The 18,232-nt window shown below is 35.2% G+C and overlaps 1 protein-coding gene across 1 annotated transcript; it reads left to right on the top strand.

Annotated features, from left to right (window-relative positions):
* Window positions 1-486: 486 nt before the first annotated feature.
* Window positions 487-17,673, top strand: LOC110096017 (LEAF RUST 10 DISEASE-RESISTANCE LOCUS RECEPTOR-LIKE PROTEIN KINASE-like 1.2). Its single transcript, XM_020821763.2, has 4 exons — window positions 487-1,285; window positions 7,720-7,752; window positions 8,767-9,027; window positions 16,214-17,673. The coding sequence occupies exons 1-4, from the start codon at window positions 496-498 to the stop codon at window positions 17,149-17,151; spliced, it is 2,022 nt and encodes a 673-aa protein (XP_020677422.1). The 5' UTR covers window positions 487-495; the 3' UTR covers window positions 17,152-17,673.
* Window positions 17,674-18,232: the final 559 nt, after the last annotated feature.

The following is an 18,232-nucleotide window of genomic DNA, read 5'->3' on the forward strand; positions in this document are numbered from 1 at the left end:
CGGTATTGCTCGACAATAACGAGAAATACCAATCTGTCAAAATCAATACCGAGCAATATCGAACAATACCTAGCAATACCCCAGTTTAATGTTAAAATTAAGTCCTATATGTTAAAATCAATTTAAAATTCTCCAATATAATACTATCGTAATCATAATAAAATTTCAAATATATATTTCAGAAAAAATAAAAAAGATATTATTTAATTTCGTATATTTTAAGGTATACGTATACCTAATCAAATTTTATAAAATAAGACCTATATTTTAAAATTGTGCGTGATATTTGACTGTTTCGAACGCAGTCCGGCTGGTGAAATTGTAAGCCATGTAGCCCGAACCGAATATAAAAAATAAAAATAAAAATAAAATCTGCAAGTACGTCAGAGATATACCTACTCATTATTATTTTAATTAAAACTTCTTTTCACCATTTTTTAGTCAAACTTTGACCTTCATATAACCGGTCAAATCTGATCACCGCCAACCTTCAAAATGCTTCGATTCAGCCTTCAGCCTCATCTACTTCGTATTTTTCCTCCTCAAATGGTCTTCCTTCCACTCCCCCTCGCCCCTCTCCTCTTCCTCCTCTTCTCCATCCTACCATTCCTCTCTTCTCTTCTTCTTACATCTGTATCCGCCGACAACCGCTACCTCCAAAACTGCCAGCCTCAGAGCTGCGGCAACCTAATCAATGTCAGCTTCCCTTTCTGGTTCCAAAACCTGCAGCCAGACTACTGCGGCTATCCAGCTTTCGAGCTCCGGTGCGAGGATGATACCCCGAAGCTTTCCATGCCAGTAGAAGACTATCATGTCCTCAACATCTCTTATGACAAAAGAACAGTCAATGTTTTAATGGCAAGGTTTGCCTCCAAGGATACCTGCCTTCTTCCTTACTACAACCTCTCCTTCGGCCTCACTCCTTTCACCATCAGCTCACTTAACCGCGAGCTTGTCTTCGTCTACAATTGCTCTGCGGAGAAACCAGGGTTTTTGCAGATCAATTGTCATAACAACAGGAGCTATGCCTATCTCGGAGGAACTTATCGTATTGAGGAGAGCGAGGGTTTATTTGGTTCTTGCTTTTCGGTTGTCATGCCTGTGCTGAGCTCTCCTGAACCTGAGGTTAAAAAATATCCCGAGCTTCTGGCTGATGGATTTCTGCTGGATTGGACTGCACCTGATTGTTCTGAGTGTGTGAAGAGTAATGGGCAGTGCGGGTATAATAATGACACGAGAAATTTCATGTGCATCTGCCCTGATAGACCTCATTGGAAGAGCTGCTGTAAGTCTTCTGCTACAATTTGGTTTGTCATGATTTTTTAATTGTTATAGATGATGCGTTGATTTCTAATTTAAGGTTTAGGGTTTAATTTCCAGGAAGAAGATTCTATGGGAAATTTAAAATGAATCTTAGCGGTTTTTGGTCTTAAATTTTTTGTTTTTAAGAATAAATTTCTATTAGAGATTGTAATTTGCTATTTACAAGAAGGATTTTGTGTGAATAATTCTCTATCTTTGATCATGATGACTTCTTCATACGATTGTATAAGTTTTATTAAAAAAGGTTCACATCGCTTTCGATTTTATGCCGGCGTATAGAACTTATTTTTCTTGGTAACGTCGTAAAGGTTTATTCTTATCCTCAAAATTTCAATACAAAAAAAATTCGGAGCGTTTTTTGTTGAATTTCTAATAGGACTTCATGGTGGGATCTAAGTCCGCTTTTGAGTGCTTGGGTTTGGGTATCTGTTTGATTGGATTTTACATGCTACGGGTAGGCCTTTTTCACCGGGACTTGGTCAATGACATAGTTTAGCTCACAATTTTCAGACCTGTTTTATTTGACTTGAGTGTTTATTGAGAATAGCTAGTCAATGGTTTCCTTGGGGCCGATTTCTAGCCATGTTTTGTTGGTAAAGAGGATTGTGATGTTCCTATCACATGTTGTAAATGGAATATGGATTTCTCTGATGGTTTCGTAATACTAAAACTTTAAGAAATTGATAGAATTTGAGAACATTATTCATTATAACTTAGAGCTTTTAAAGTACATATTTACAAAAAAAGTAATAGTATTTTTTTTTTCATGATAAATTCTACAACAATAACAACAACATTAAGCCTTTATCCCACTATGTGGGGTTGGCTACATGAATCCTTTTTCTCTATTATATCCTATTAAGAGTTAAATTTTTATTTAAATATAATAAAGAAAGGTCATTTCTAATACTTTCTAACCCAATCTCTTCAGGTCTACCTCTACATTTCTTAACATAGGCTAGATCTGATACGTCTTCTCTCCTAACCGGCTCATTGGAAGGCCGACATTTTGTGTGACCAAACTATCTAAGCTTACTCTCTCTCCAACCTTTTCACATATATACTCATTTCACATTCTATCTCTAAGAGTAAAGCCACTCATCCACCTGAGCATCCTCATCTCTACAACACTTAATTTTATGCATCTCATTTAATGACTAACATTCTACTCCATAAAGCATTGCAGATCTCACCACCATCTTATAGAATTTTTTCTTAAGTTTGAGCGGTACTTTTCTATCACACAACATGCCAGATGCATTCCTCCACTTCAACCATCCAACTTGAATTCTACTAATAATATTCCCATCTATTTCACCATCATTTTTAACAATAGACCCAATATATCTAAAATAAATACTCTTTTTAATGACTTGATCACCCATAGTCACAATCCCCCAATTAGATCTATTACTACTAAAATTATACTACATGTATTCAGCTTTAGATCTACTCAAATGAAAATTTTTGGACTCCAAGGGTGACCTTCTAATTCAAGTTTACATTTAATTTCCTCTCTAGTCTTATCAACAAAAAGAATATCATCAGCAAAAAGCATACACTAGGGCACATCCCCTTACAAATCTCTAGTAAGAACATCCATGATTAAAGAAAAAAGATATGGGCTCAAAGCTGATCCTTGATGTAATCCAACTGAAATAGAAAAATGCTTGGTCAAACCCATTTGTGTTTGAACACAAGTAACAAATCCTATTAACATATCCTTAATGTCTTGAATATTAGCATTATTAACTCATTTCTTTTATAGAACTCTCCAAAGCATTTCTCTTGGAACTTTATCATATGCTTGTTAAAAATCAATAAGTATTATATATAGATCCTTTTTATTTTCTCTATACTTCTTCATCAAACCACTTAATGAATGTATAACTTCCATAGTAAACCTACCCGATATGAATTCAATTTGGTTTTGAGAAATATTAGTATCATGTCATAAATCATACTTAGTTACTCTTTCCTATAGTTATAATATATGACACCAAGGTTTGAAATTGCGTAATCGGGTATTGAGGCGTTTTTCGTTCATGAGGTCAGGTGTAAGCCTAAAGGTGTTTTGAGGCGTAAGCCTCAAAATCTAAAAATTGCATAAAGTAAAATATAAAAGTTTAAAATGATTTTTTATATAATACCCAAATAATATGTTAAAGGATGACATATTAAATTTCTATTGAACTATGAAGTAACAAATTTACAAACACATGAAACAAAAAATTACACAAAATGTAAAATGGTAAGTAATAAATTATGTGAAATAAAATTGTAATCCAAATATTACATGAGAAAAATAACATAAAATATATAAATTGCATAAACGTATTATATAACATCAAGTTTAGCTATAAATTTTGTCTTTCTCAGTTCCCTACTCATCTATATTTAATTATTGAAGAAATTTAATATAATTGACAATAAATCAGAAATCTTATGTACTAACATTACTTAGGGGATTTTATTTGAGTCGTGATAACAAATTGACCTCTCCCTTATCTCATCCTTTAGGGTCTAATACCTCCAAATCTACTTCTTCGTTATTTATTTCAGTCATCTTCCTCTTTTATAAATGTTTGTCATCAACATAAAATAAGAGTAATACATAAATTTTTAGAGGAGATGGTGGCTGCGTGAGGATTTCAAGTGATCCGCGGCGATGGCTATGATGGTGGTGGCTATGGCGAAGGAGGTGGGCTGGAGGTCGAGGCAATTGAGAGGAAGTTGTTGCGGCTTTGGAGCGCAAGAGGGCATGATTTTTTTTTGCGGTTTTTGTATAGGATTTAGCTAAGTTTTAAATAGAAACATACATAAATAGAGTGAGGCGTATGCCTCATGCCAGTGAGGCGAGGCGCGCCTCAAGGCTGGCCTCAGCAAAGATGAGGCATAAGCCTCTTAAAAAAAGTTCAAGGCGTAAGCCTCGAGGCATTTTTCACTGAAATTGTGCTTAGGCGGGCTTCAAGGTGAGCCTCATATTACGCAATTTTAAACAATGTATGAAACATTAACTTAATTCCTTTATAATTCGTATACTCTTATGCATCACTTTTTTTCTTAAAAATAGGAACCAACATACTCCTCTAGTCGTTTGACATCTTTTTAGTCTTTAAAATAATATTAAAAAGTTTAGTAAGCTAAGAAATTCCTTCATCTCATAAGTATTTCCACATCTCTGTTGGAATATCATTAGGTTCAATTACTTTTTAACACTTCATTTTCTTTAAAATTGACCTCAAAATGGGTTGGGTTCGAGTCATGCCAAACAGCAGCCAGTCAATATTGGGTTCGACCCGAATTCGACCTGAAACTCATTTTTGACACCCATAAATGCATAAAATATTTATCTTTCTATGAATTATAATATCTATTAATTTCATTAATTTACTGATGCGCCTTGGTATCAAAAACAACAATAAACTCTAAGAGATTTAACAAAAAAAAAAAAGATTTTTTTTTATAGAAAATCAAATACGAACAAAGCAGGATATAATGCTCCTCTTTCAAGAGGAGGACCTTCTCTCCTAAACCTTAGATGCTGCTAGGATCCCTCACAAAAATGAAACTACAACACTCTCAAATCAAATTCTGCATACAAATATAACATAAACCATACTACTTATAGCAAACAATAAACAATAAATACGAAAATAGCCCTCCCCCAATTCTCTCCCAAATCAGCCCCCAAATTTTCCCTCTTTAATTACGAAACATCTCATAATTAATCCCCTCTAAATCAACCATCTTTAATTAGGAAACATCTCCTAATTAATCTCCTCCAAATCAGCCCCTAAATTTGCCTGCTTTCTTAATTAATTTTCCTCTCCTATTTGAATTGAAATAGGAGATCTCTCCCTTTTTAATTATCTCCTTAATTCCCTCCTTAATTACCCTCATAACATAATAATTATTGCTTTGTTGGGCCCCACAAGAGGTGTTGAAATCTCCCTGGATTTGGTTTTAGGTTCTGCCCCCTCCATTGCCGGTCTAGCCTACCTTGGCATGCATCTGTAATAATGCTTCCCCTCAAAGACGCACCTTGTCCTCAAGGTGGAAGGATGGGACGCTGTTCATGGCTTTCTTCAGCTGCTCAGTTAGTGTCAATGTTATTATCCATTGGAACCAAGCTAAAGCTTTCCTCTCCAGACATGGCCTTTACAGACGTAAACTTCTCATCCTCATTCAACCCATTCACTATGAAATACATCTCCACCTGGTATACCCACCCATAGGTATCATCTCCTTCAAATATTGACATCCTCAACTTCCTCACCCTAGGATTGCTATCACCCCAAAAGCTTCTTCTCTTCCAGTGTAGCGGTTGTTGTGATCCCTCTATCATCTGTTCTTGCATGACATGATCTCATAATTTAACTCGACCTCCTTCATCTCCGATCGCTCACTCCCCCTTGCCCGAAATGTCTCCCATAATGTTTAGCCACTCCACCTCTTCTGTCACATGTGATCCAAGCTATGATGCATCGATACGAATACAAAGACGTGGGATACATTTTATTATTGTACGTATAGTGGATAATACAACATTAAAAGCATGATATATTGGTTGCATATGTTATATATGAGATGAAATACATCTGATATAATTCATATAATAATAAAATATGTTCTTGTACAATAATGAACAAAAAAGGTTTTTATAAATGTGGCATTCTAAACAAATTAACTGTTAAAGGCACGTTTGAATTACCTTTTCCAAAATTAAAAGCTTATTACTAGTATTCGACTCTCTGTAATTTCTTCATTTCCATAATCACTATTTTATTTAACCCACAACATGCAGTGTTTGCTACATGTGTTATTTATTTATTACTATTATTTTAATAGGATATTCTGACAGTATGCTCGATGCGTGTCAAAAACATGTTAGACACATCCATGTCTTGCATGTGTTGAATGCTACATATTTTGATATCATAAAATATCGTTGCATCCTAGGCTAGCTATCGATCATAAACATTGTTTCTATCAACCTAAAAAATTAATGTGAGTGGGGATCAAATCTATACATTTTTTTCCTTATTTTTCTCATCCCTCTATTTGCGAAAAACAACTTAAAAAATTACATAAATTGGTAAATTACTAAGATTGATTATGTTGTATTTTCTAAAAGAATATGCAACCTTGAACTTCTTCAGAAAACCATTTTAATTGTACCTTGTGGTTTTTATTTTGCTGTGCATCTGTGACAAAAGAATGTATTCTAAAACATTTTTCAACCATAAGGGAGAAGACAATGTGTTCATTGTAGATACAATCATTTCTATTCTCAAGTGATCCACCATCAATTTCTTACTTTGAGATTGTTATTTCCATTTCTGAGATGCCTATTCTTTTGCACGAGTGTTTGAATACTCTTTTGATCATTGTATTTTGTCAATTGGAAATATGTTAAAAGTGGGCCCGAGTTGTCTGTATCTTTGACTTCTTTAGTCTTTAGACATGATTTGATGATTTTTTCATTAATCCTGTTGTCTTTTTAACGCACGTTTTTTTCTTCTGCTTATTTTCTTCCATAATGAAAGCCAGTCTATCCAAATTTTAGAGTGAGAAGGTTTTGACCTGTTTCCTGGTCCTGGAAGTCACCCTCATTCTCTTTTCTTGAATTTTTCTTGTTATAGTAAAGTTCAAACTTCAAAGTTTATTAACTACTTCATCAATTTTGTGAATGGCATTTTCCTCCATAAGCCTGCTATAATAGCTATGATAATTACTCGTTTAATTCAAGAAAAGAGGATTTGCTTAAGATTCTTATTTGTTGGATTGCTTTGAATATTTAATTCGGTCATAACAAGGTTTTCTTTGATTGGCTTTACTAAATTTTATACTTCTTTTGTTTGAAAGAAAGATTTTGTGCACTGCATCTTACTAGAAATGGATTGCAATCATCATCCTATCTTTTCCATCAGAGAAACATAAAAATGAAAGTAAATTTTACACAACTTCATATTAATTGAGGCTGGATGCTAGGAATTTGAGTGAGAGGAAATTGAAATGGAGTCGAAATGGTTAAATCAATGCCTGAAAATTTCTAATCAACCCATAATTCTTGGGATTTCATTTCCCGAGCATTTCCGAAGGAATTAGGGATGGCCTAGTCTTTTGTTTTCTCGTAAAAGATTGTTGCGACCAAAAATTGAACACAGAAGTTACTTCCGTTTTGTAGGTACTGTTATTTTTATCTATTTTGTTCTGTAAGGATTTAATGAAGTGTAAGTTTATATGACTCAGAAGTTCTATTTTGTTGTTCTTGAATTGTGGAAGCATCAACAATTCTGCATAATATTCTGCTTGACACAAATTTTGATGTTAATTTTGTGTACCTAAGTTCTGCACTCACATCTGTTTTTTTTATTGGCATGGTTAAATCAGCTGAGGGAAGTTCCAAGACTGCTCTTACAATAGGTAAGGAATTTATTTCTCTTCCTATCTTATTCCTTCCCAGTGATATTTTTTATCTAAAACTTGGTCAAAGATCTATGCTTTTGATCATGCTATTATACAAACACAACTCACTGAATGCCACTGCTATCTTCTTAAAAAAATAGCAATTACAGTTCCTTTCCAGGAAAATAAACAATTATTTATCCCTTTTTTAAAGATAAAGATGATTGCTTGTAATATTTTTATGAACATATTTATAAATAACCCTAAAATATGGGTTTTTTTGAAAAGAATAATAGTTTTAAAATTTTATAAAAAAATATTTGTAAGATACATGCTAAGGTGTTTTGAAATCTTGGAATACATGTCTGCTTTTGTTGAATCTGTGATACGAGTAATAAAGTTTATTAAAAAATCCTGATATTTTGTTTAGAGCTGCAATATGGTGCTGGCATACAAACTGAGAATTTACCCTGTAGTAATATCTGAATTTCAGAACTAACTATAACAGTAATTATTTTAGTATGGTTTTAAGAAAAAAAAGAAAATAAAAGCAATTTTGAACAAATTATGCAATGGTAAATATGTTTCATGAACTTCGCTGGTATTTACTGAGCACTTTTAGCTCTTTGCTGAGAATTTATCTTTTGTAAATGCGTCTCACCTGAATCTGTTTTCCAATATCTGACAATTATTTTGATTTGCACTAATTGTGACAAAAAATGCTTTGTTGTATATGCTTCTCTTCCAAAGCTTGATGATCATGGGAAAAACAGTAGCCAAATATATATTCTCTTCTACGAGAATACTGGTGCAATAATTTCATATATAAAAAAAAAAACAAAACTAAACAATAACACAATATTATCAATCCATGCCTTGTCACTCATTTAGCATTCTTGATTCTACCATCACGAGGCATTTCAGACGAATAAGATTTTTCAAGCCCATAAATAAATTTTTATTAACTGTAAAGTTTGAGCTCTGCAATAACAAGAGACCATATTTATTTATCTAATGACATGTTCTTAACAGGACTTAGCACAGCAGGAGGCCTGAGCTTCATCATATTTTTCTCGCTCTGCTTTCTCCTCTACAGACACTGGAAGAAAAAGCAGTTTGCTAGATCGAACCTCAATGACAGAAACAATTCTTTTATGATGTCCAATTTTGAATATGAACAGGGCTCCTCTCTTACATCTCCCATCTTCTCCTATGGCGAGCTTTATGAAGCCACCAATGGCTTTGATGCATCAGAAGAACTTGGCGATGGTGGCTTCGGTACAGTCTACAAAGGTAATTCAGCATCTCAAACATACCTTGAAACTTACAACTTTTTTTATCTAAGGTGGCTTTTGGGAAATTCTGATGATTGTACTCGGATTTAGTTCAAATCTAATTCAAATATCAAATTGAGTAACCTTAAAATTTTCTCGAAATTGAATAAAGTTGCTTTGCTTGATTTCTATCGATTCTAAGCCAGCTCACTCAAGTTGATTCTGACTTAAAATATTGCTTGTTTAGCATTTCCCTTTCAACAGGGTAATATTTAGCAAGCCGAAATTTTGAACCGAACAGTGCATATTTATAAGAAAGCTAAAATTTGCATTGCCTGCTTTTTCCAACAAGAAAAGAAGAATGAAGCCATAATAGTAATATTGTGATCATCTGAAACAGATTCAGGGGTTTCATGCAAAAAATTCATATATATTCTGCTTGTTTAGCATTGTCCTATCAATATTTTCTCTATGCTATAATTGATAGAAATATGATATTTTTATACCACCTTTTGTTAATGGAAATTCAAGAAGGTTAGGCACCTTCAGAGTAGGTGTAGACTTCAAGAGAAGATGGAAAGGAGAAAAATAAAAAAATTTCATTCAATAACCTTTTCTTATAATAGGAAGCATATTTATAATGTTTGGGTAGACCAAGTTTACAATATAGAACCGGTCTACCTAAAAATAAAATAAAATAAATAAATTAGTGCTTATTATATGAATAGAGTATTTAGTTTGTACTTTATTTGGCTAAAAATATATTATATTTCTTTTCTTGTTGTATTGTCAATGTGGAATAGTTTTTTATTCTTTCTTCTTTGGTAGATTTTTATGCTTGTCGGTTGGTCTATTATATTTGTAACCCATGCTTCACAATTATTGCAACATTTTAGGATATAATAATATTTGTTGATGTCTAATAATCTCGTTGCCATGGAAAATGATCTTGTTCTCAAGGTTGAGATAAGGAAAAGACAGAGAGAGCTGCAAAATTTTCCCATGTGCCATCATCCGGTAGATTTAATTTTTGTTGCAATTATACCTGACAGTGAGGCGAACCACTAAGTTCTGTAATGTGTGAAGCTAAAATGGCATAAGGTGCAAGGAGTGGTTGGTTGTTATAACTGAAACTTGATAAACGTGAAGTATTTAGTGGAGGTGTCCCTTCAAATGGTTTAAGAAAAGAAATATGACAAAGATGATGAATTTTGCTTTTGGGAGAAAGAGTTAGGCAGTAGGCCAACGGGATAATAGTTTGTTGAAGTGGGAAAGGTCCAAAATATCATTAAGCTAATTTAGAATGTGTGCGACTGACGATAGAATTTTGTCTAAATGGCTGAAATAAATGTCGAAATTGTTTGAGTATGGTGGAAATGTCCTCAGTAAATGATGTGTGAGGTTAGCAAGTTATTCATCGAGAAGATCAACAGATAACATATGCTTTCTATCTAAATCTTGTGATTGAATGGTAAATATTTGAATGTAGGGTGTATGAGATATCAAGGCACATAAATTGATTAAAAGATATAAGATTGGGTGTTAATTGAGGTTCACGTGAAAGTGTGATAGTTTGATTTTGATAAGTAAATTGCATGGTGAAATTTTGATAGTTATATAAAACAGCTCCTAAGGATTGAAGCCATTGTATATCAAGAACCATATCAACACCATGAATTGAGAGAACAAATAAGTCTAAATGAACCTAATAGTCTTGCATAACAATGTTGACTTTGGGATATTTATCCTTACATAATAATAAGTTTCCATTTCCGATAGAAACTTTGAATTCTTTGATAGGTTATTGATGAAAACCTAATTTTTGAATTATATTATCCTAAATGTAATTATATGAGTACTACAGCTGTCAATTAATATATGTACCCTGTGATTGTTAATTAAGTTGGTTAATTGGAAAGAATGAGGATTGAATTGGCTGGCTAAAGCATTTAGGCTAATTTCAGTTTTCAAATCATGGTTATCCTTGTCATAACTAAAGGAGGGGAGGGGGTCATCTACCACATCTTGATCGTCTGTGCCATGTAAAAGGTAAAATTTATTTGGACAGTGATATTGAGTACCAAATTTAGCATCACAATTGAAACAAAGACCTTTTTCACGACAAAATTGAATTTTAGTTTGTGAGAGTTTACAGATTGGAATGTTAAGAGGTTTAGGGTTGTGGAGATTTGATGGGGTCAAGGGGATGGAGGATTGGGAAAAAGGTCTATATTGGAGTAGGTGTTTGTATAGGATTTTTCTGATAGCGAGGAAAATTTTTATGCCAAGAGGATGGTGGAATAAAGAAAATTCTTAGATTTTGGATTCATGGCACCTAGTAAATTCCATGGCGTCTAGAAGGGTAGCAGGTTTTGCAAGTAAAAGCTCACAACATAATTCTTGTTTAAGTCTAGAATGAAGTAACTTATGAGAGTGGATTTCATAGATGTCAATGGTGCAAAATAGCGCGCGTCATGGCGCATGGCGCGGCGTAGATGTTCAAAATGGCGCACGCTATTTGCGCCATATGTGCGCCATGACGCATGGTGCACGGCGCAAAATAGTTCGCGCTATTGTTTGAAAAGAAAGAGGGCATGTTAAGTGAAGTTTTTTTTTTTTTCTGTATTTGAATTTTTAATATTATATAATTTTGTTTTGTGCAAAACACAATGCTTTATTGAAGTACTAAATTTCTGCACTTTTTTTTAATAATTTCACTATCATTTTGATCTTTCGTTAGTCTTATATTATTATTACACCTCTTTTACTTTTAAGAAATATAATAAAAGAGATTATATATTTATCAAATTAAATGTAAAATGGCAATTGTTTTTTTTTCTTTGGCATAAGTAACACAAAAAGAAGTTTTTTGAACATTTGAATGTATATTTTATGTGGCAAAACATTAAATATAATTTTAATTAGAAAACTCATTTTATCATCAAATTGGCTGAAAAAATAAAAGTATTTATTATCTTGTTTGGTTTTAAGGGGCTACATATAATTAGTTTAGTTTAGGAGAGATAAATGATAATTTCCCTTAACACTTAATAAAATTTGGGATATATTTTGTAACAGGAAGTTGTTTTCGAATTCATTCTCCATATGGTATTGCATTGGACTAATTAAATGCCAAAACATAACAGTTGTACTAAATTTGGGAGCATTTCTTTTTTTCTGGATGATTGATGCAATGCCAGCCAAGACCTTGGTGTTATTGATATGTTATTGTGAAAGAATGGTGCATTATTGTCCGTATCAGTTGCTTTTGGTGATGGTGCTTCAATCTTAGGTTCAAGCTTTGGTTGTTCTTAGCTCAAGTTAACTCTTGTAGGGCCAAACTGGACTCATTAAAAGCCCTAAACATGTAACAGATAAAAAAAATGTATAGGTCAAAGGAATCATAAAACTTTGTTATTTTATATGCTAATTAAAAAAATCTTGATGAAGATAACGAAGCTTTTTTTGGCATTTGTTATTGATGATGATTCCCAAGAAGAGTTGATTAAATTCTTTTAAAATAATTGATCTTTAAAAAAATGATTGTAATATTTTGAATTATGAGATATTTGGGTGTTGTTTACTTGAATTTATATATGACTATGGTTGTCTTTCATTATTATGATAGCTTGTCTTTCAGTTTAATAATATTTCATATTTATGTTTATTATTTTATAATTCTTGTATAATTTGCGCCATGTTCAAAATGGCGCGTGCCGCGCTATGCGCTATGCGCCATGGCTCCAAAGGAACCTTTGCACCGTGGTGCGCCATTCGCCGTTAACAAGTATGGTGGATTTAGATAAATATAAAACTTTAAAAGCAAGGTTTTTAGATGGAGTTTGGTATTCTATAATTGAATTTTTTAAAGTTAATTTGAAAAGATTACCGTGTAAATCTTCATATGGAGAAATACCAAAACGTTGTTGAAAAGATGAAAGAAATTCAGGCCAAGCAAGTAATGGTCTGTCATGCTTAACCATTGGTACCAAGTAGTCGCTGGACCTTCATGATGAAATGAGACAATTCTAACACGATGACAATCAGGAGTATTATGAAAATTGAAGTATTCTTGTCCTTTAAACGTCCATATTTCGACATCAGATCCATTGAAGCGATGATAGTTAAATTTCATTGATTTAAGAAAAGAAAAACCTATAAGGAAAGGTGACAATTGTGTAGAAGGAATTCATCCGGTGGAACCAAGGATGCCGGCAGAAGAAGAAGAATCTTGATGTAGTGGAGGTGGTGTGCAGTTAAAGGCACAAATTGTCAAGTCTTTTGACAATGGAATGCATAAAAGCATGGAATTGTGTTAGGAAATAATAACCAAAACAGAGGAAACTGTGCTGAATTTTAGAAAAAATTCAGCAAAATACCAAGCAGTTTTTAAGAATTATGTAGAGTAATAACAAGGGCAAACACTTTGGATTAAGTAAGAGATGAGAAGAAACAACCCAATACAATGAATCTTCAATTCGAGAGGAAGATCTCCAATCTCTAGCCGATGACTAGAGCCCAAAACGAAATCTAGAGATCCCAAATTTCAAATTAAATTCAAGAAAAAATCTAATCCTAGCAAGAAGAAACTACTTAAAGCAAAGTACAATTCATTAATCTCTAAACAGCCCTTAGCTTTGAATTTTCCCTCCTAAACCATTGCCACAATTACTATGTGGGTCCCAGCCTTGTTTCCGCCCCATCTAGGCGTCCGCCCCCTCCTTTTAGGCGGGATTTTTTTCGCCTCCTATATATGTGAACCGATCCAAGAGGGACCAGTTCAGTCGGCCCTTGGACCAGTCTAACATTACCCCCCTCCGAAAGACTCACCTACTCTTTAAGGTGAAAGGAAAAAAAATTGATGCTTCACCCTCTCATAGAGTTCCCAAGTGGCATCAAAGTCGGGTAGACCCTTCCATTTAATTAGCACTTCATTGTTCCTCTCTTTTCCTGGTCTCACTCCTTTAAGCTCCAATTGTTCCAACGCCAATTTCAAATCCTCAGTCAGTGTCACTTGTAACTCTGCACTAACTGCATGCTTCCCTAGAGCTCTCCTCAACTGTGACATATGAAATACTAGGTTTATGGTGGCGGTCGGGGGTAACCTCAAGCGGTAAACCACTTCTCCACTGTTCTCCAACATGTAGTGGGGGCCAAAGTACCTCGGGACCCAATTTCTTGTTCCTCCTGTTGGTCACTGTCCTTTATCTATGGTCATAATTTTAAAAACACCATGTCCCCAACTTCGAATTGGACGTCTTTCCTATGTGCATCTGTCTGCTTCTTCATGATATGCTGTGCCCTCAATAAGTGTCCCTTCAATTCCTCTAACACCTTATCCCTTTCCTCCAAGTACTACTCTATTGAAGAGACTAGTGTGCTTCTCTGCCTAAAACACATCAAGTGTAGTGGGTCTCTTCCACACAACACCTTCAAAGGGGTCATCCGAGAGGCTGAGTGATATGAAGTGTTGTACCAGTACTCTACCTATGCTAGCCATTTGACCTATAATCGACGTGTCTCTGAGGCAAAACACCGCAGGTAAGTCTCCAATCCCCTATTGACAACCTCCGTCTGCCCATCTGTCTGAGGGTGGTAAGTGATGCTTCTTTTGAGAACTGTTCCTTGCAGCCTAAATAGCTTCTTCTAGAACTAACTGAGAAACACCTTATCTCGGTCAGAAGCTATCGACTTTGGAATTCCATGCCATCTAACCACCTCCTTGATGAATGTTGCCAGTATTTTGATGGTTGTATAGGGATGTCTTAAAGGGATAAAATGAGCATACTTATTTAACCTGTCAACCACCACCATAATCACCATGAATCCCTTGGATTGTGGTAGCCTATCTATGAAATCCATGGTAACCTCCTCCCATACTCTGTCTAGAAGAGCCAAGGGTTCCCCTTGAGCCATAGCCATGTACTTGTTTCTCTGGAAAACCTCACATTTGGCTATCAAATCCTTCACATCCTTATGCATTCCTTTTCAATATAATTATGCTGTAACCTTTTGTATGTTTTCTGCACCCCCAAATAGCCTCCAACCGTGCTCCGATGGAATTCCTACAACAAATGGTGAGTATGAACCGAGGTTCATGGCATCACAAATCTCCATTGATACATGTGTCTCTCCCCCTCGAGGGAGTAACCTGGGTGGGCTGAAATCTGAAGGAAACCCGAAGGTGTTGTATGGAATGGTTGGCTGTAATATGCTGGGCTGAAATCCGAAGGAAACCTTTCAGGTGGGATGCAATATGCTGGAATTTTTGCAATCAGCTGGGACGGAATCAACTGGGACGAAATCTGATGGAACGAACGAATGAATAGGAGGAAATCAGATGCATGTGGATGGTAGGAAGGATTGTAGGATGAGAAAGAACTTGCTGCGGCTTAAGCTTTTAGTCTTCGTTTAGGACGGATTTCTTCTTGCTTTCTATAATAGTTTCTTAGAACAAAAAAATTCTTGACTTTAAATTTTTTGTACTCGAAAGCCGTTTTAAAAAGCAGTATGAAAGCTGTACCAAACGAAACCTTAGTGTAACAAGAGCACCATTTGTTAAGTTTCTTGGAAATTCAAGAAAGGTAGGCATCTTTAGTGTAGGTGTTGACTCCAAGAGAAGGAGAGGGAAATGAGAGAAACCAGAAATTTTCATTTCATAACCTTTTCTTACAATAGGAGCGATATTTATAATATTTGGGTAGACCAAATTTATAATATAGAACTATTCTATCTAACATCTAACAGTGCTTTAGCCAGTCCGACCGGTTCAACCGTGAACCGGTTTGAGGACCGGTCCGGTCCAGTCTGAAAACTGCCCTTGCATTAAATCGGGCGGTTTTGGGATGAACCTTTTAGTTTGTGCTTTTGTTTGGCTAAAAATATATTGCCAATTTAATGTGAATTTAATTAAATGTTTAGTCATGACAAATCTACTTTAAGTGATTCTGAATTATAAATTTATCTATTTGCATGTCTAATAGCTAATATTTTACATTTATATATCTATACCAAAAATTTAAAATATATTTTAAAAATAATTAATATTAACTTTTTTAATATAAATATTTATTTTTTATGTGATTTATGTTGAAAATGTGAACTTTGTGATATCAATGTAAATTACCCGTAGCGCTTTCACAAGGAGTTTTGTGCAACTCTTTTAAATTTCATATATTGCTGTTCTCAGTATTCTCATGATGCAGGAAAGCTGAAAGACGGCAGAGCTGTAGCAGTGAAACGTCTCTATGAGAATAACTACCGAAGGCTGGAGCAATTCATGAACGAAGTAAAGATCGTCTCCCTCCTTCGCCACCAGAATCTCGTCACTCTCTACGGCTGCACCTCCCGCCACAGCCGCGAGCTCCTCCTCGTCTACGAATTCATCCCAAACGGCACCATCGCCGACCACCTCCACGGCTCCCGCGCTTCAGAATCACTCTTACCATGGAAAGCAAGGCTTAACATCGCCATCGAAACAGCAGACGCTCTTAACTATCTCCATTCCATTGAGCCCCAAATCATCCACAGAGACGTCAAAACCACCAACATTCTGCTTGACAGTAGCTTCCATGTCAAAGTTGCAGACTTTGGCCTCTCGCGTCTCTTTCCCCTCGACGCCACTCATGTTTCCACTGCTCCGCAGGGCACGGCGGGGTATGTCGACCCTGAGTACTATCAATGCTATCAGCTCACAGATAAGAGCGATGTGTACAGTTTTGGAGTTGTGTTGATGGAGCTCATATCGTCAATGCCAGCAGTTGATATCAGCAGAGATAGGCACGAAGTGAATCTGGCGAACTTTGCGGTTAGGAAGATTCAGAAGCAGGAATTGGATGCGTTTGTTGATCCAAGGCTGGGTTACGATTCGGATTACAGAATAAAGGGGATGATTAGTGAGGTTGCAGGGCTGGGATTGCGTTGCTTGTACTCAGAAGGGGAGGTGAGGCCTGGGATGAAGGAGGTGCTTGAGATTTTGAGGGTGATTGAGAAAAGTGGATGGAAGGGTGAAGGTGCTGCGAAGGGTGATGTAGAAGTGAAGGAGGAGGCAAGATTATTGAAGTGTGTTTCTCCTTACTCGCCTGATACTGTGACTGAGAGATGGGAGAGCACATCGTCGTCCATGACAAGTTTTACTATCTGAGTTGATCAGTGTTAACGACGGCAAATTATTCTGTGCCGAGTCCGAACGTAGAAGATCTTCTGGATTACTGGATGCATTGCGTTCGCTCTGCTTATACTATGCATATTTGTAGATACACAACAAATAAGCAGCAAATCCTCATAAATAATTATTTGCTGCTTATTTACTGCGTATCTACAAATACACAATAAATATGCAGAGCATATGCATAGGGTATGCAGTAATCCGAAACATTCTCTACGTTCGGAGTCTGCACAAAATAATTTCCCATTAACGACAGCTTAATTTAGGGGCTGTTTGGGTTAATGGATGCTGTAAAGAGAAATCTTTAGATGCGAAATGAATGTTTCAAGTTTAGTTCAACATAAAGCTGTAAGTAATTTTTTACAAATGCAAAGTTTAGTTTCTTCATAAATTAATTGCAGAGAATGGAATCAATTCAGCTGTATTTATTTTTGCAGATTTTTATTTTATATAGTCTTTTTCCAGTGAACCAATCAGAGATTAAAGATATATTCACAATGCTCATAAGTTTTTATGTGATTTAAACTCAATAATTGAGCCGGTGCATTATAGGACATTTTCAATTCATTTATTTCACAACAGTTGTTATAAGCAAGAGAGAGGGAGACACAGAGAATGCTAGAAGTTATGGAAAGAAAGCTTGAATATGTAAGCCTTGTGGCTTGATTCACATAAGTTTGATCTACTTCAGTTATTAACAGCATTTTCATTTTTTGGACTTCAACAAATGTTAAATCTCAATCATTAGATTATAGTATTCCCTCATGTGAATGCTATTGTAGGTTTCATTGAATTTCTAATTTTGTTTTTTGCCCCACATAATTCTGCACATCCTTACATATATCTAGATTTGACAATTTTTTTAGTATATCTATTAGTTTTGTGTGGAATCTGATTATGTCGGTCAATTGAGTTGTACTGTTGTCTTAGACTGCAATTCCATCGGTCGAGCTAGCCAAGGGGTCATAGGAGGTCCTCTACCAAATAACGCACATAGAATTGTTTGTCAAGAAGCATTGCGGTGCTCCAGAGGTGCCGTTACATAGACTCGAGATAG

Source organism: Dendrobium catenatum, unplaced genomic scaffold (assembly GCF_001605985.2).
Source record: "Dendrobium catenatum unplaced genomic scaffold, ASM160598v2 fragScaff_scaffold_133, whole genome shotgun sequence".
In the NCBI taxonomy this organism is placed as follows: domain Eukaryota; kingdom Viridiplantae; phylum Streptophyta; class Magnoliopsida; order Asparagales; family Orchidaceae; genus Dendrobium; species Dendrobium catenatum.